Source organism: Anticarsia gemmatalis, chromosome 23 (genome assembly GCF_050436995.1).
Source record: "Anticarsia gemmatalis isolate Benzon Research Colony breed Stoneville strain chromosome 23, ilAntGemm2 primary, whole genome shotgun sequence".
Lineage (NCBI taxonomy): Eukaryota > Metazoa > Arthropoda > Insecta > Lepidoptera > Erebidae > Anticarsia > Anticarsia gemmatalis.
Genome location: NC_134767.1, coordinates 3,778,531 through 3,798,799, shown reverse-complemented (window position 1 = coordinate 3,798,799; position 20,269 = coordinate 3,778,531). Strand labels below are relative to the sequence as shown.

Sequence of the window (20,269 nt, the reverse complement as noted above, 5' to 3'; positions counted from 1 at the left end):
AGCAAAGAACAAGAGTTGAACAATAATCAAAATGTTCGCTACAAAGTTATTCCTGGCAGCAGTTCTGCTAGTGTGTGTGAGCGCACGACACATTCAGTTCGAGGACGTGCCGTATGGAGAACACGAAGAGTACAGATACCCGGTGTACGACGTAGACGAGGACTTTGAGTACCAGCACCCGGGACACTTGGCGAGCGCCAGGGTCAGGCGTGAAGTGCAAGGACAAGCAACTGTCAAGCTTGGAAACGATGGCAGTGTTGGCCTGAGCTCTAAGATACCGTTCGCAAGCAACGATAAGCATGCTCTTAGTGCCATTGGTAGTACAGGATTGGATGGCAATTTGAATTTAGGTTCCAAAGGCATTGGTTTGGCTTATGATCATGCGTAAGTATTTTTAATATTTTTGTTTTATCTCCTAAAATATTGCTGTATTATTGGTACAAGCCCTTTAAAGGAAAGTGGTTTAGGGTTTTATCCTAAGGCACATATTCTACCATACTAAATACTAATGAATACAAAGTTTAATGTGCGTAAGAAATAATTAGCACTCGTTCTAATGCTGAAACTTTGTATGCCTGAGAGTTCTTTTGAAAGACAATCTTGAAGGTGAACCTAGTCCTCGATCTACATTCGGCTAGCTAAAGGACTTAAGCTCTGCCGAATGCAGATTTGAGAAGGAGATTCTTGATCAGAAATGGGATATGATATGATACACTCATACATATTATTATAATGATTTATAATGATTTCAGTAACGGACACGGAGCAGCTGTACTGCATGAGACAGTGCCCGGATTCGGCTCCAAACTGACAGGTGCAGGACACGCTACATTGTTCCAAAATGAGAACCACAAGGTTGGCGCTAATGCCTTCGTTACCAAGAACATGCCCACCAACTACCCCGGCGTGCCCAACTTCAACACCGTCGGTGGAGGAGTCGATTACATGTACAAGTTAGTATAATTTTAACAAATGTTTTTACTTGTGCAGCTATAAAAATAGTATCTGTAATTTCAATTGCACGGAAGGCACGGTTAAAGTATGGGTCCCGGCTGTAATTTTCTAAGATCTTTGACAGTCGTTATCAGTAGTTAGAAGCTTAAAAGTCTGATAACCAGTCTTACCGAAGGGTATCGTGTTATAACCCAGGGAACTGGGCTGTGGAGGTCCGATAGGCAGTTGCTTCATGTAAAAGACTGGTATTCAACTGCATCTGGTGAGACTGGAAGCTGACTGACGAAAAGCTAGGCTAGTGTGTCATTTCAATTTTTTTTGGCAGAGACTGACTGATTTTGACTTTGACATGCTAAAGCAGGTTCCTTTAGAAAGTGACATATTGTATTGTTGTTAGTAAACCTAGAGGCAAAGTTGTTTAAACCATCTGTGGCAGGACTGTTATTTTAATTGGAAACAACCAGGACCGACACGAAGACCATACCCATCTTTGAAATGTCCACGTTCTAAGTTTCTTAACTCACTAACCGAACAGTGAGCACAGCCAATTATATTATGAGTGCCTACAACCGAAATAGACAAACAGACAGACGTCTTTTATAATATTATTATGGATATTAAGCATGCATTTTGTGTGCAGGGAAAAGATCGGTGGGTCTCTGGGCATGGCAAGCACTCCGTTCCTGGATCGTAAGGACTACTCAGCGATGGGGAACCTCAATTTGTTCCGTTCTCCCTCCAGCTCTTTGGACTTCAACGCTGGCTTCAAGAAGTTCGATATGCCGCGTTTCAACAGCGGCTGGGAACCAAACTTCGGTTTATCTTACACCAGATTCTTACCTAATTTTTGATGATATTTTTTTTTTGCGTTAGGTCCAACTGTCAGATTATAAAAAAATAGTGAACGAAAAATTAATAATACTTTAACACTCACAGATTAGAGGTGCTCAACGTGACGTCATAGTTTGGTATATTTTATACGAAATTGTGACGTCATCATCTGGCTAAAGGACTAATTATTTTTTTATTTTTATATACATTTAAAAAGCGTATTATGTTATTACACATATATAGTCGTAAGTTGTAATCGCATCAAAACAGTGTTTTATGTAATCGTGCCAAATTCATCTATGAACTTAACAATTAAATAAATTATACATTTTTTGGAGAACATTATGATTTTTTGAATTCCAACACTTAATCACAATCACAATAATCTGCTAAATCACAAACGAAGCTTAACTGACGCCCACCAACCCGCAGTAGACAAGCGTGGTGGGTTAATATGTCTAAACCCCTTCCCAAACATGAACAGAGAAAATAGAAAGTGCGAAGGGAGGCCTTTGCCCTGCAGTGGGACAATATAGGCTGATAATAATAATAACACTCAATGGCTTTAGCTTTAAAATAGGATAATGTAGATAGCCTTAGTTTTTTAACCCGACGATAAAGAGAGGGTTATGTCTTTCGTGCGTATTTTGTTCGTTTGCTAATAATTTTTAAAAAAGTTTCAATCTTCAAACACATATTTCTATGATTTTAAACATATAATTTGTAACTATTATAAGATGGTAAAATCAGTAAAAGTACACTTAGAGACAATTCTACCTTATGCATATTTTTTTTTCTCAAATATTTGTTTTTTCCAGACGAAGCTCTATATATTAATGATAAATAGGTTAAGTAAGTAATCTTAGGTATACATTTGATTTCAATCCTTTGCCGAAGCATCAGAACAAAATAAGCAAGACAAACTTCTAGAACCTTCCATTTAATGCGTTCAATACAAAGTGTTACTTAAGTATAATTTCAGTACTTATCTGTGCATCAATATTGCTAAAGGCTGTAGTTATTTTCACAACAATTTTCCGACGCTGAAAGCTTCAGATAATGTTCTGAAGATTTCTCTCGTTTGCGCTCACAAAGGTTTATGTTTGCTAGAAGTGAAAATAATTAAGTATTAGTTTTAAACATTATGAAAACTTTCTAGTGTAAAGGTAAATTTCTACGATTTTGATGGTTGATTCCGAAAATAACGTACAGTTCCCGTAATTTTTACATTTATACCTAATTGCCAGTCAATTTCCTTCGTTACATAATAAGTTTCCTCTGAATTGTATTTAGATTTTGGTCTCAGGTAGTAGGTTTAGTACCGGGTTAGGCAAAAATTTGGTGATAAGTTTTTCCGTTAATTCTCATTGATTGTTATAAACGCATTTGTTAATAAATATAAACTAGCATGGTCAAAGGGTTAGTTGTAATAAGTAAGAGAACGTGGCCAAATATAGTCTTTGGGGAATATTTAAAGATCCATGCATCCACGCTGCGCCATGTAAATTGTTAATGACAGGTAATAAGGGACGAGCCTACTGTAGTATAACCGGCATTTTACTATACTCCGTGCAAATAGTCTACGGACTTCCAAGTAGTAAGCTTAGTACTTTAAAATCCACTCTTTCAGTGAACACTATATCAATGTTCAAACCGTCTGCTATGATTGCAACTTGCGGCCCATTGAGTCCCATAAACAAAAGATCTATTCAACCAGCCGTATTCTCCACAATGTCTAGCAGATAAATTAACGTAAGGTGTTTACTTTACAATGTATTTATATTTTATATTAAAGGACTTATTGATTTTAATGAAGGCTTTAAGAGAGCATTGTATTTTGCTGTGTTTTGGAAATTTCTGATTCAATAATCGCTTTAATTTACAAACATTTTCCATAATTTCAGAGCGGATTTTGGTAAAAAATTGTGAATGTTCTTCCCTAGCTATAGGTATGTTGTCATATAGGTCAATTTGCTTTTATAATGTTACTTTAATTAGTACCATGTCATAAAATGACTTACTAAAGATGTATTGTTTGACTGCCTCTGTGCTCTGGGCGATCATCATGTCTCTGGTTCGATTATTCGGTTCTTCGGTTGATCGAAGTGTTAATTAATTATTTTAATTATAATAAAAATGTATATAGTCATACGCCTCTGCCTAAGCCTACCTTTATGATGTCATACGTATAAAGAACTCAATAGCAAACTAAAAACGTAGCGAAAATAAACAATTATTGCTATGATTTAACGAATCTAAAAGTAATTACAAATCAATCAATATGACATATCCAAATAAACTCAAAAAAGCAATTTCAAATGCATTTGAACTTTAATACTATGACAAAGTTAGACTCTAACATTCTGTTTAATATTATAAGCGGTGGAAGTTGTAAGCCGATTGACAAGAAACTCGTATATAAAGCGCTGCCGGCTATTTACGAACAGTACCGTGGAAACTTGAGATGTTTTGTAACCTTATTGTAAAGTTATTATTGAAATTAATAGTTTAGATCAAGCTGAAGATGTTAGAAGTTATTTTAAAGCGACAGACTAAACTTATCTTACGACAGCCGTATTTTTTACTATAAAATGAAGTACACTCTGGACTTAGTAGATTTTTGGTTTTAAATAGTTTATTTTAGATATTTTTTTTTCTACAGCAACGGAAAGTAAGATTTTCAAAATAATTACATCCGTTATGAAGTGAAAGAAAGACAAATAAACAAAATAATAAGGATCTTCTCTATTTCTTATACTGTTTATACTGACTCTACTTAGTGCCATATATTGCTTAATATTATTATACCCCCGGTTCAATCACGTCTTATCGGTTACCTTAATTTGCCGTGAGTATTACTATATTATTTTTCACGAACATGACTTTTATTTATTTTCATTAACAGGATGACCACGGCAGCGTAAACGTCAAAAAAATATGAGACATCAGTCAAATACAAACCAATAACGTAATAAAATTGTAATGAATGTTTCTTCGAGGAAATACTAACAAAAACATATTTTCATCAGAAAAAGTCGCAGCAAAAAATTGTGTTCAATGTGTCCATGACCCATCTCTTTGATAAAAGGGAGTGTACCTTATTTGTGATATTAAGTAATTACTCGGTTTAGGTCAATAGAGGGCACACATCGCTCGGGGATTCCTTGCAATTAGGTATTTGTTTCTTGTGGTCATGATAAGACGTGTTTATGAAATGTAGTGCGAATAAAAGGTTTTCCTGTTTTTGATTTTGGTTTCGCTTATTAAGTAAGTAACAGCATTTTTTTTAAAAAGTCCCTATTCTTTGTTTCGCTAATTAATTTACCGACGTTTTTATTTTGTGTTCTGGTGAACTTTAGGAATACCTATACTCGAATACAATTCATTGACACTAAGTTTAATGAGGGCTAGTTTCCCGGCTTTTGGATACGTTTCCGAAAAAATATTTGGCAAATCAAATATACTGAAAATATATGAAAATAACGGTCAACAATCAAACCTAATCAGCTAAACAATATTTATTCAAAAGTGGTGAAACAGTTCAATTGGTTGCTGTTATGTTGTTACAACAATTTATAAATATCTTCTTTTATTTTTTCCGCGAACGAGTCTTTACAACACATACATACGATTAATGAAGCCATATTTTAATAGCGCTGTTTAAAAATTTACTACAGTAAGTTTAAATAAGAAACTACAGGGCTGTTTCCACAAAAACATGCAGCGTTACCTCAACGAATAATTAATAATTAAACCCAAATAATTTCACGAAAAACAACGGTTTTCACCAAAAACTTTCGGTTGAATTAAAGCCAGACCAACGAGATGGAAGCCAGTAGAAATGTTGTACTCGTACAAAAAAACCTCGAAACCAAAAAATGTTGGGAAACATGGAAATATGACTGTTGTGCAAATATTATTTCAGCCGATACATTAAAGTAAGCGCGCGGCCCGATTTAGTGCTGTGAGGTGGAAAAAGTTGAAACCTATTCTGGTGCCACTCGACAAAATAGTTTTGTTTATAAACTTGTTTTTAATAGTTTCTATAATTAAATAAGGTAGGTTGTTATGTGAGTGGTGTAGCGTTCAATTTCTGAAAAACAAAGAAGAAAAAGAAAAGAGGAGAAAGGATTGTTGTTGGGGTAAGATATGGTCAATAGTGATCAAACTTAATAGCGTGGTTTGTATGGCAGTAGACTTGCCTTCGATTTCGAGTAATATAACAGTTAATGTAATACGTGTTAATTTTCCATGCCTTTGCTTACATATTTAGGAAAAACAGGTGATATGTTACAATAGATGTCGTACTATATTCCTCAGAAATAGCTACCGATATATTGACCATTTCTTAAACCGCACAAATTTTACAAGTATATCTTACATGATATTGCAATGAAAAATCATAATCTGTAAAATAATATATTACTTTAACAACTGCACGACTAACGTACTTACTAAAATCACTCGACAATATCTTTCGACATGTAAAACAATATAATATCGCACAGTTTTAAGAATAGTACCCCTCGCCCATTTCATTTCCACTGCCATTAAACAGATTGAGGCTGGAAAAACAAGAATCCATAAACTTATGTCCCAGTACTAAATGTAAGCTTGAAAAATACTGAAAAAATTGCTACATAATTTTAATTAAAGTACTTGACTGCTTTAACGGATTAAGATGTTTATTGCGTGTTATTAGAGGTCAATATTGTTTGCGTTTTGAAGACATATATTTCTGTTAATTTTATGAAAAGATGGTTTGTATGGTAAGCAAGTGTTATCGCGGTCAGTGTAACGATGTGGTTCACTTTTTCTTATTTATATTAAATTATTCTAAATTGTAGTCCGGGACTTGTGCCAGGTATATGGTAGGCTCACCTCTTATTACATGGGACTAACATTGTTAATGGCGAAACGTACACCTCTGACTACACCTTCTGGTAAAGTAAGCGTGATATTATAAATGTATGCAAGTACGACTATGTTGGCACTATTGACAATCGTTACTGCTCCTGAATCTATCTTTAGCTCGAAAAGAAGTTTAGTAGAGCCTCATATACACCTACACTACATAATTTCACGATACGCATCGTCAAATAAATGTTTTTATCTACAATTTAAACTTACTCTCCACATTTCAACCGCAAAAACATACATACCACGACATCCCTAGATAATTTTAATAAAAAATAAAAACTTTCTAGTCCCACACTTATGCCATCATGAAAATTAAAATAAAATAAAAGTAGAAAACTTTTGCTTGGCAGTGTAAGAGTGGAGTACACTCGCGAACGCAAGTTCTAACTTTAACCGTCGGTACAATGGCGCACAGCGGTGAAAACTTAATTGAAGCGCCTTCCACGGGATTCGAGTTGGGTTTTTTCGAGTGTTCCATTTCTGTTCGTGGGGCCAGGATTAAGAATAATTGAGGGATATTACTCGGAAATTTTATTCTTAATTTATGGCTTTTATTATATGTCAACAGAAGTAGTATATGGATATATTCGTATGCCATAGGATTCTGTTTCAAGCATCTATAGTGCAGGGTCACGGCAATCTACTACTGCGCAAGATCAGCGGTTCAAATTCCACGCATAATAAATAAAATTGTGAGTGTACCTTTTCTTGTTATCCTCGATGAGGTAAATAATTTTGTTGTATATTTCTTGTCTTAATCAATTTGGGAATAGACGTAAACAGAGCCACGTGTAAGAGCTAGTATACTCTGAAAATAGCGCACAATTATCATAACGACTAGTTAATAGAGTGTTACATAATTCATAGTTCACAGCGGGTTGAGTGCGTGTATATTTACATGTAGCGTACAGCCCCTCATTACAGCTTTACTTACTCATGAAACACTGACCTGCTGTATTTTAAGGTTAAAATCTACATATTTTTCAGTGACTCTTTCTACAAATATATAATATTGTTTGTGTATTTTGAGAACTATTTTCCATAATTATAGTATTTTTACATATATTATAATATCGGTGTAAGCAAAAGTTTATGAAAATCACCCCCGTTCCGCCATAAACTGTTCTAGTTCCAAGTTATTGGGGCGAGTCTATTGGTACATAAAGAGCACGTTACCAATCTCTATACTGCTATTGAGAAAAAATTATGTAGATTAGATATAGCAGTACATTTTATCCAAATAGCATACAATATAAATATACACACAAAATAGTTAATAGAGTGTTACATAATTCATAGTTCATGGCGGGTTGTGTGCGTGTATATTTACATGTAGCGTAAAGCCCCTAATTACAGCTTTACTAACTCATGAAACACTGACCTGTTTACTTAGCCGTTTTGAAAATCGTCGTTTCAGGTGAATTTTTTACATTAATTTTGGCCGAAATTTAGATTTTAGGACTGCGAAAGAAAAATCGAATCACACTTTTCTTTTCGCAGTAAACAGCGACAATAGAAAGCCACGTTAGACTCACATTTATACATTAAATAATAATATTAAACAAACCTGCATTTAGTAAAACTTAAGCAATAATATTACACTCAAAAGTAACAATGTTCTTACATAAGCACAAATCAAGATAGTGTCCTTTTTTTATGGATTTATCGAATCTATTATCCAGACATATAAACCATTGCGCATTGTACTAATGTTTTTGTAAACTATAGAGCCAGATATAAGCAGTAGTCTGCAGTAGGCACAATCCAGACTATCTCAATATTGCAAAATTCACAGTGTTTCTACACTCAGGGATAGCGCGACTAAGTTTTTTAACTTAATGAAGGAAAACTCTAGAACAGGTGCTCCTGAAATGTTCAGTTAAGGTATTTTTTGTTCGTTACTATTACTGTTGCAACTACTAACTGTTAATTTGAACTGATCGTTTTAATTAATTGTGAGACTGAATTATTTACTAGAAACTATTTGTTTGAGTGTAAATTAAATGTACAAGGTACGTTGTAAATCTTTTAGCGACTGAAAAGAATGGCCGTGACTTTCTTACTAGCTCTTTTCATAAGACTCTTCCCTCTTTCCGAGGTAGATTGTCATTGTAACGACTATCATAAGTGTCAATATTTGAAAAAAAAAAATGATTTGATTTTGATTTTGTAGTTTTTTAAGCCTGTAGTTTAGTAGCATACGTCTGAAAGTCTTTTATACAGTTCTTGAAAGCATGCAGAGTCCCCATCAAGCCTTTGACCAACGTGGTGGATAAAGTGGACTTCTAGGTATTGGTAAATACAGAATTTAAACCTTTGTTGGTTGTGAAGCTTAAGGTTTCTCGGAACGTGATAAGTATAATTTGAGCCGCTTTTTAAAATAATCGGATAATCAAGTGCTGGATTGGTTTAAGAAAATATGTTTAATGAATTAAGAATGATAGATTAACATGAGTTTCGGTCCTCAGCTCAATTTTTTTGTTAGAATTAGCATCGCAGAGGGTTTATCTAATCATTTTTATCTTTTGTTTATACCTGCTTTACATTAATGTGAAGTAAAACCTGTTTTTAATTCTTTTCATAGCATTAAACTTTCCCAATAAGCAAAACTGGAAATCGAACTTAAAACCGAACATCACGAGAATCACACAAATGAGATGCCTTGACGAACTCAAAGCTTAATTTAAAAAGAAAACTACAGAAGCGAGATCCGTTGAAATCACTTCAAGCGTAAAATCTTTTAGCAGACAGCGAAGAAGCATTAAGATTTTATTGTTTTAAGGAGCTCTTGTTATATTGGACGGTAGTAAAGAAAGTGAATAACTTCGGATCTGCATTACAGGACTTAAACTGGGGTCTGGAGAGAGGCTTAGTTTAAGTGATATGTGTTTGGTTTTTTGCGTAGTTTTTGTTCACGATTCCGCTCGCGTCGAGTGTTAAATACTTATTTTTGATGATAAATAACCTGTGACAAAGTTTCGAAACTAGACTTACTTTCATTGATCATTGTGGCTAAAAACTCTTTTTCTTCAATATAATTTAATGAGAAGTTACCCTGTCAAAGTCATTAAAGTTGCCAAAGTCGTTCAAATGCCTTTGGTGTGTCATAACGACTAATACTGATTTGAAAACAGCTTCGTCCAACTTTTAGCTTGCTCCTCAGTAGTCCTCAGAGTACCCAACCTACAGACTACCCATCTATTTAGCGATCAGATCAGATCAGTTTATAAACATGTGCAACAGACAACGAAAGCTTCACACAAATAGATTAAACAATATTTTTTGGAGCAAATCGACTGTATCTTTTCACTTTCAAATTCAAAATTGAAGACTGAATATCTCTGCATCTATCCAACTCATACATTACCTTGAAAACCAAATGAACACACATAGTAACATTCGCATCCTAAATTCACAGTCACGGAGTAGGATGCATACGTGCTTTTAGTGCGAGACTAGTGCTTTGACGCTATCCATTAGTGCGCTGTATGAACTATGATGTATGACATACTGTAAATAGACGAGTGGACTGTGTAGGTTTGTTAGTGCAGGCTGCGAGTGTGTTCTAAGACTGTAAAGGGGAGTTTTTGGGTATTGATATTACAGATGTCGAAGCTTGGACTGTTTTTTTACTAAGCCTACTCCTGTTTAAAAAAAATGCTGTATCGACATGCTTTTTTCAGCAAAATTTTGAAAATGAATGCACCAGAAATTGTGAAATGGTGATTTTTCCACTTGTCAATTAGTAATTTGCTAATAAGATTTGGTTTCAATATACATATTACATATAATTTATGTAAATATATTGTTGAAGGAAATCCTTTAATAGTCCACAAAGGTACTTGCCTATGCCACACTATGTTATAAGCAAACCAAATCATGATTGTATATTTTGTATCAGGCACGAAATAAACTAGAAAATCAGTTGTTTAAGTTTTTACATCATTATAATGGCTGAATAAAGCTAGGAAAGATTGTAAGGATCGAAGCAAGTGATATTTTTGCTGGCTTCAGCCTACCCTTATGGGAAACAGGCGTAATTCTATATGTACATGTATGTAAATATGTAACAAAGATTCTGCCTTTCGTTTATCTCTGCGCCGAAACGGGTGTGATTTTTCTTATTTTCTACGTAAATATGTTACCGTGTTACGTACGCAATCGCGCAAAAAGTCACGGCTCATTTCTTTCGCCGCAATCACTGACGAACATCTTCTAAGATTAGCTTTACATACATAGTTTGTGCGAAGATAAAATGAATAATGCCAATAGAAAATATGGCGCCGTCGTCGTGCTACGAGAATGTCACTAAGTGTTTTGCTCCAATATGCATATGACTTGACATCTGCTAGGTTCAGAGAGCCATAGTAAATAACCTTATGTATGGAAAACATAATAGTGCATCCGCTAAAAGTTCTTCTAAACCTCGGGTTCATAGTCCCTTTAATTTAAGTAATAGTAAAATAAAAAATATTAGTGTAAAGTCAACCGTGGATAAAAGTTTAATTATTCAAATGTATATTTTGTTCAGCTATATCGGCATTTATTTATATTTACTTTACTTCCTTCTTGCCTTTGTTAGTGCAACTAATATAATTATAAATTCATGCGTCACGCCACGTAGCATATTGACTACGAGACTTCTACAACGTAGCACCCAAAGCTACGAAGTCGTAACTTTCTTTTCAAATAATCTAACTAAAAAATTATAATAATTTATATCTTCTTTCATGTATTTGAAATAACCATCTCCCAACAACATAATGTATCCTCATAACAGATAAATAAAGGCCCGTATATCGTTATGATAACGATGACGTAGCCTACGTCATGTGACGTCACGTCGCAGGATGTCGGTCCATATCGGCTCTTTGCAGGAAGCGCGATACTGAAAAGGTATATCGGTAATGATGATGACATTTATATAGAGAGAAAATAGTTCGGACTTCGTGGAACTGTGATACATATTCTAAACAGTTTATAATATTAGTTGTAAAGTTTATAATATGTAATGTGTGTTGTTTTATTTTGAAATAAATTGTTAGTTACAGTTTCACTTATAGGGTAGAAATTAAATAACTTAATTCAGGTTATATGTACTTAATCTAAATAATTTTTGAGTCGTTTAGCTATCTACATATTGAATATTATGTAAATTTTCTGCTATTTGACTACTTTGCTTGATGCAAGATGGGATAGATTAGGTTTAGATTGAACTTCGGAAAAAAAACTGCACTCTGCACAAAGTTTTGCACCTCTATATGAATCGAGGATTCTATTTTGGTCTGACAACTTGCCCTGTGTAATATAATCCACTAAAAAGATCGATTTCCGAGTGCGTTATAATTTAATACAAAGGCACGCATACTTAGCGCTTAGCAGCAATTAGGACATCAACTAAAACTTTAACAAGCTGAAAAATGTCAAATTTTGTTAAGCATTCAAATACAACAGTTAGTAAGGAAACTTTTAACAAACTTCCAATAGACCCTGTCCCTTCAACGTCACCATAAAACGTCTCAACACGTCTAACTAAATGCGTAGTCGGAGTGTATCAACACGATTCATGTTCTTCCACTCCAGTGACCTTCCAATGTATGGGTTTGTGTCCAATCTACCGTGAAATGCGTTAAAGGATTTTTTTAGAAGAAATTTCATTTGACTCATTGATTTTCTGCGAAGTAAATGTTATTGTTTGGGTGATTGATGGTCTGTGAGGTTTTTGTGGTTAAACTGGGGTTTAGATATGTGATTTGTAATGTGTGGTGCAGTCATTGTGTGTTGCCAAGTTATTGTGTCCAGTTTAGTAGGTTTCGTTCCTGAGTGAACTAAATGTTGTATTTGTGATTTTGAAAGATGTTTCGCGGCTATCTTTACTTGCATAGATAGCTCGAGACTCTTCTTTAAATAATGTCATGGCGACAATTGCTGTCTTGAATTGTACCTACTTGGAGTAAAAAATATCGTGCACATCAAAGTTTTGAAATATCAGAACACCGCTAAATGGTCCAGTACTAAGTACTTGCAACAAATGTAGGACCTAAATAAACACGTATTTAGGTTTACTATAAATAAAACTTGCGAAGCGAAGAGTAACATCAAATTTTATGGTATTTTTAATATAATAAAGAGCAGTGATAGCCGAGTTGTATAAGTTGACACCTCCCACGTAAGTGGTCGCAGGTTCGAACCCAAGGCAACACACCAATGACTTTTCGAAGTTATGTGTGTATTAGAAATAATTATCACATGCTCCAACGGTGAAGGAAAACCTCTTGAGGAAACCTTGCATGCCTAAAAATTTGTTAAAAAATTTATTGAGGGCATGCAAAGTCCCTCTCAATTGTGGTGGACTCAATTATTATTCCTAACCCCTCCCTCATCACGGGAGGAGACCCTTGCCCAGCAGTTGCATTAAGGGGTTAAATTTATTATATTTTATATTAATATAAACAGTAACTTAGGCCTGCAATTACATAAAACTTAAGCATTTCATTTACAAACTATGTCTATAAATTATGAAGTTGTGCCGTTCAACGAAAACGTCACGATTCTAATTTGGCGGGTCCGTCCGTCCGTCCGTCCCTAGTATAAATCTGGGCAAGACGGGAAACGGGCTTGTAATAAATCTCATCGCGGATACGGAATATTCATGAGACCACATACGTACGTTTAACGCGTAGAATGTTATACAGGGTGCGTTAGATACATTAACAAATATAAAAACCTTTTGTGAAACTTGGACAGACGCTCACAGAATAAATATACCTCTAAATAAAAAAAAAATTTTTTTCTCAGTGTCAGATTTTTTTCGTAACGATTATTAGTTATTTATCTCGAATTGCACTATTTTCTAAGCATTCGTTTTTAACATGTTATTTTTAGCAAGAAAGATCTGTCACTGTTTTTGTGTTTTACTGTACACGCTTTGTTTCACTTATAATTCTGAATACTTCATAAAAAAATGCACTCTCCTGCATTATAAATCTCAAAAGTTAACACACTCGCAATACCTGACCTTATTCCAGCATACAATAAATAAATAATATCCAACGCATTCTTTAATTATGGGCTTTTATCTCGTAAAAACATCGTGAGTATCTTTTAGTTTTTGCAAGCAACAGACCGGAGTGCTGTCGGCAGCGAAGGAAAAAAAAAACAAACGAAAAAATATATGTACGTACACTACGCTGCAGAGAATTCTAAAACAGCTGTTTGTTTTAGTTGAAACATTAAATAAAATAGTACGTTTTTATTCTGACTTTTATTATGCTTTTGAAGAGGAAATGCTTTTTTGTATTGTCGTTACGTTTCAGTTGCAGTTTTATTTTAATGAGCTGTAATGACTGAGTGGTTTTGTCATTCTCTTTTGATGCAAGATATTTCATTCCAAATGTAGTTTCAGTTTATTCGATACCTATTTAGTGGTGGTTTGATACCTATGGTGATAATTCTGCTCTCCTAGTACGATTTTCCAAAGTCATTATTATTGACTATCAGTCAGCATTTGACATAAATTGATACTAGACAAAAATAGTTCTTGAGAAATTTTGTCAATCTGATCGGCACACACAGTGCACTATGTGTGCCGATCAGATTGACAAAATTTGTAAATGTTTAATACTCGATAGTGGTTGAAATTTGCCTCATTTTTGGTCACAGTGTGATGTAAAGTAGCTACAGTTTTCTTTATAGGTGTGACTGACATACACATTTTTTTCAAATCCATCTACAAAAGTGTCGAAATCGTGTGTCACGTTGAATGAAAAATACTCCTGTTGGTCGTCATTTTGCTTCCACCCTTCAACTGTTGCCTCACTTGACATTTGAATCAAAACCAATCAGTATTTTGGTATTTTGCTTCAAAATAATTGTTCCAAATATTCCGGAACAATTCGTTGGAAATATTCCGGAACAAATTGTTGGGAATAATGAAACGAAAGTTTTGTATTTATCTGTCAAATCAAACGTCAGTGGTTTTTGTGATGAAAAGTTTACAGTTGAAAGTCCGATTCTGTTTTTAAATTTATTTCATTTTCGGTTTGTTAAATACTCGTTAGTATTTCATTACCTACGAACTTTGTTTCTAGCAATTTGCAAACATACAAATTAAAATTTTCGGCACAAAGCACAAGCAGAAATGAAAAACAGAATCAAATCATAAACAGTGCAAATAAATCACAGTGACGTCACAATCTCTTTTACTATATGAAATAAAAAAAATCAGCATTACTTTTTACTTAAGATTTTAAACCACTATAGAAGTAACTTATTATCCACCAAAAGTAAAATAATATACCAACATTGAGACGAAAACAAGAACAATAATGAATTTGTTCATAGCGAAGCATATTGACAATGGATCGGACCATAATACTTAATTTTTAGTTTCAAAGTACCTACTACAGTCCCATAATTACTATAGTTACACAATTTTTTTCAAAGTCATGGCCTGCATGGACATGGACATATAAAAAAAATATATATAGATAAAAGCCATATCAACACACTGACCCACTTATCACCCCACCCTGTATAAAGTCCATCAGAATAGTTGCCAAAATATCCTCATCCTTTAGCAATAGCTTTATAGAAGCACTGTTCATCGCGCACTGCAAAAAGGTTGCCTTTTGATATCTCTCTGTTTCCTTCTCTCATAAAATGTTTGGGGCTCCTGAATTAATGATGGAAGGATGACCAAGGCTTGAATCACGATAGTATGGTGTGTTCGTACCTTTTCCACGGTGTATTCTACACTTTATATTTCGGGAGTGTTTTGTTTATTTTATAGTTAAGTTATAGGTCATGTTATAACTTTGGTGTGTTTGAATATAATTGGGTGACGGAATAAATAAATTAGGAAATCACCTCTTTATTAAACACTAGATGATTCGCGCAACTTCGCTTGTAACTTTTTCAATGTTATTCTGCTCCTATTGATCGTAGTGTGATGATATATAGCCTATAGCCTTCCTCGATAAATAGGCTATCCAACAGTGAATTATTCAATTCGCACCAGTCGTTCCTGAGATTAGCGCGTTCAAACAAACAAACCAACTCTTCTGCTTTATAATATTGGTATAGATACATATTCAATCGTTTTCGCGTAAGAGAATAACAAACATACATACATACTTATGTACATATCTATACTAATATTATAAAGCTGAAGAGTTTGTTTGTTTCTTTGATTGTTTGTTTGTTTGTTTGTTTGTTTGAACGCGCTAATCTCAGGAACTACTGATCCGATATGAAAAATTCTTTCAGTGTTAGATAGCCCATTTATTGAGGAAGGCTATAGGCTATATATCATCACGCTACGACTAAGAGGAGCGCAGTAGCAACGAGAAATGTTACAAAAACGGGGAAAATTATGACGCATATGACGCATTTATAATTAGTATAGATTCTCTCATATGTGACGCAAGCGAAGTTGCGCGGGTCAGCTAGTATTATATAATCATAAAGTTTCGCATTTATACTATAAGTAATATATATACCACACTCGTCACGAAACATTTAAACCGCATAATAATCCTAACACGAATAAAGAATCCTACAAACTGCATTGGTACATAAGTTGGTACTGTCAAAACAGTCGAAATCGCTTGAACATCGCATTATGTAACACAAAGGCTTGCATGGACGTTTTCCAACATGTGCAGCGCTGAGTTTGACAAATGAGCTGTCCATCGCTCCACTGCCGGTGGATTATACACTATACACTGTGTACCAACTTTATGTGTAGCGTGAAGTTGTTTAGTTACTAGTGAAGGTAAGTCTGGTTTTAATGAACAAAATTTCGCTTTTTATGTGGCACTTATAAAATTAGGTAAGGGTCTTAGGAATGTAAGTATCCAATGGGATAGTTTTTTTAATCATTGTTATTTTTTAGGCCAGTTAGGGGATCTTTGTATCAACGTATCGTCGGTTAAATGTGTAAGGCTAAACTTTCTATTATCTATTTTTTATTCTAACGTACGCGACCGAAATATGAGACGCATTTGCAGTCAGATATTAACTAAACCTTAAGGTGATTCAACTTTAGTAAATAGGAAAAGATAACTATCTGTCACGCAGCTGGAGTTAAAATGATTTCGGTAAAAATATTCTGGGATAAATATTTATTAAAACAAAAATCCACGGCCTGAGACGCGGGTAAAGGCAGTTGCAAGGTCATATAATTATATAACCGTAAACTTTGAATACCGTAGAACAATGAAAGCCCTATCGCTGCCCGGGTTTACCTTCATAATTAAACTAGCCAGCTCAAACAAGCAATAGTCATTGTACAACGGTATGCTACATTCTATTGAATTATAATTCTATGTAAATTTCCACGCGATACCAATCCCCTTCGTTTCGGAAAACCATTGCTTGTCAATGATGAAATTGGTTGATACCACTACTAAGGGTTTTAGATAGTTGTTTTGTTGATTACTAGTAAACTCGACAGACATTATTCTGTCCAAATTTGGAACCTACTCGCACAACATGTTTCCAATATGTTTGAATCGTTATCAAATTTCAGACAACTGAAAAAAAAAATGAATTAACCACCTTAAATTTTCCATTGTTTCGCATTACGAGGTTATCGCCAACCGACAGAGACGGCGGTGGACCTTGTGTTGTAATTATACTGATGATATAATATTCAATACTTTACATTATCAATGAATTATTTGTTAAAATAAATAAATTAATAAATTTAAACCATTAATGTCCCACTGCTGGGCAAGGGTCTCCTCCCGTAATGAGGGAGGGGCTAGGCCTTGAGTCCACCACGCTGGCCAAGTGCGGGTTGGGAACTTTGCATGCCCTCAATAAATGTATTAAACAAATTTTAGGCATGCAAGGTTTCCTCACGATGTTTTCCTTCACCGTTGGAGCATGTGATAATTATTTCTAATACACACATAACTTCGAAAAGTCATTGGTGTGTTGCCTCGGGTTCGAACCTGCGACCACTTGCGTGGGAGGTACCAACTTATACCACTCGATTATTTGTTAAGAAAGGAATTTTATACAGCCATTTACTCTGCAGGCAATCCAATTATAATGCTCGATTATCACATATTGAGTCTTTTTTTTAATAATCAGACTTAGTAGCAATCTAAAACATTTTAAAATAACCGTAAAATGCTTCAAAATCCTAACAATCTAACTAACACGATAACTACATACTGACGTTATCCAACAAAGAAAACAGTAGCTGGCTGATCGAGTTCTCCATTAAACCTATCGATCGAGTTCCAATAGTAAGTTTCGAACAAAACGAGTTCGCCAAGAGTTCACTGAGTAAAATAATCGACTTAAACCCAGTAACGGGGGAAATTCATTTATTTAATTAAGCCCCTCTGGGGAACTTCCAAACAGTTTCTAAGGCGTGAATTAATGACTATATATTATTATAAAGTCTTATTTTAATATACGACTATGTTTTAACGGGTTGAGATTAAAAAATAATAAAATAAATTTAACCCATTACTGTCCCACTGCTGGGCAAGGGTCTCCTCCCGTAATGAGGGAGGGGTTAGGCCTTGAGTCCACCACGCTGGCCAAGTGCGGGTTGGGGACTTTGCATGCCCTCAATAAATGTATTTAACAAATTTTAGGCATGTAAGGTTTCCTCACGATGTTTTCCTTCACCGTTGGAGCATGTGATAATTATTTCTAATACACACATAACTTCGAAAAGTCATTGGTGTGTTGCCTCGGGTTCGAACCTGCGACCTCTTGCGTGGGAGGTGTCAACTTATACCACTCGGCTATATTAGATTAGGTAAATAAAATTGTGTTATTATTACGCGTACTACAAATTCTCTTAAGTACTCCTGTTTTTCTTAAAACGTTTGTCTGATTTCCCAACTGTGTGTTTAGATGAAAATAATAAATTAATTAGGAAATAGAACGTTAGTTATACAGAAAATATTTGCAGTATTGTAGTACTTAAAATAATTGATTGTCTATTGTATTTTTTTGTGATTAATCGTAGTTTTGTGGTAATTATGTTAATCTACCGATTTTTTTAGCTAATGCACTACATATGCACCGATGTGTTATGTGTCTGTATTCGTAGTTTTTTTCTATAAGTATTTCTACAAAAGTTAGTAAGGATAGTACCTATGTGTGTTTGTCATCTTTAACGCTAAAACTACTAAACGGATTTTGATGAAAAAATTGGTCCACGGGTAGTTTATAATTGAAATAAACACATTATATACGTTTAATACCCGGGAATCTATTCTAGAAGTAGTCGCGAGCAAAAGCTAGTACGTAGATTATAATAAATAACAAATTATTTATTCCACATAGAATCTTTCTATGATAGTACTTCATATTACTTTGGGACAGTCCTAGCAACAGAATATGAAAGCTTTTTATTTGGTCTGTTATGCAGAGACACGTCTGGACTTAAGCTCTTTGTCTATCAGTGATTGGGCCGAATAAATTAGTAAAACAAACTCGAATAAATTATATTGAGGTTGCGAATTTGCGTTCTATTTCTGGATTGTCAATAAAGAATTTGTACTAATATAAAGAGTGAACTATATTTCTTCTTCTGCTTCACTTGTGCAAGAAAATTATGTTTTTCGAATGCTTTTCTCATGAGCGTTAAAATTCTTTAAATATTTTATGAATGGTATATAAATAACTTATAAATCACAGGTTATGTGCAGATGGTTGTTTTTGTATATCACAAAGGATCAAATATTGAATTGAATAATGAAATGATTTCACTTAATGACGTACCTATAAATAATGAATTGGACAAATTACACATAACAGATCGCAAAACAATCAAGAAAAGTCGCAACGACGATTTGCAGAAAATAGCACCTGATGATATAAAATCAATCAAATATACGCTACGCATTTATTATTTACTTACTTTGCTTTAATAGTCATCAAAATCCATTCTAAACTAAATTTATCTAAGACTTTAACTGTCATGTCATTATCACGCACAGTTCAATTCCACTGTAACATAAAGGCTATGTCTTTGTGCTACCCGATTCTCTACCAATCTGATGCTCGTTCTTCCTAATATTTTCCACCAAGGCTGTCGAATGTCCCAAAGTATCATTTATTCGCCGTTTAAGACAAGATGTATGGATGTGAATGAAGCAAGGGAAGTTTGTAGGAATCGTAGCAAGTAGCGTTCTTTGATCTCTGCCTATTTCTCTGGGAAAAGGCGTGATTTTGTGTATTGGATTTCGGCCCGAGAAATAGTCGGCTTAAAAAGATTTCTCGTGGTAAAAAGTATCCCATGTGCTAATGTAGGTTATAAACTCTCTGTCTATTCAACTATATTAAAATCCGATCAGTACTTTTTCTGTGAAAGAATAACAAACATACATTCACCCTCACAAACCTTCCCATTTATAATATTGCTAGAACTAGAATATGTGGATGAACACTTAATTTTTATCTATGATGGAATAAGTATCCATCTTCTGTGTATCATGTTATGGAGATAAGCAAGAATTGTTCACATAGAAATAACAAAAAACCAAATAAAAACATACGACAATTCTAGTTTATCTCAGTGAAAAATAAAGGA

General features: G+C 34.4%; 1 protein-coding gene across 1 annotated transcript; it reads left to right on the top strand.

Annotated features, from left to right (window-relative positions):
- LOC142983236 (attacin-A-like) lies at nucleotides 1–2,125 on the top strand. The gene is made up of 3 exons (XM_076130146.1): nucleotides 1–384; nucleotides 753–953; nucleotides 1,595–2,125. The coding sequence occupies exons 1-3, from the start codon at nucleotides 32–34 to the stop codon at nucleotides 1,803–1,805; spliced, it is 765 nt and encodes a 254-aa protein (XP_075986261.1). The 5' UTR covers nucleotides 1–31; the 3' UTR covers nucleotides 1,806–2,125.
- The last annotated feature ends 18,144 nt before the right edge of the window (nucleotides 2,126–20,269 follow it).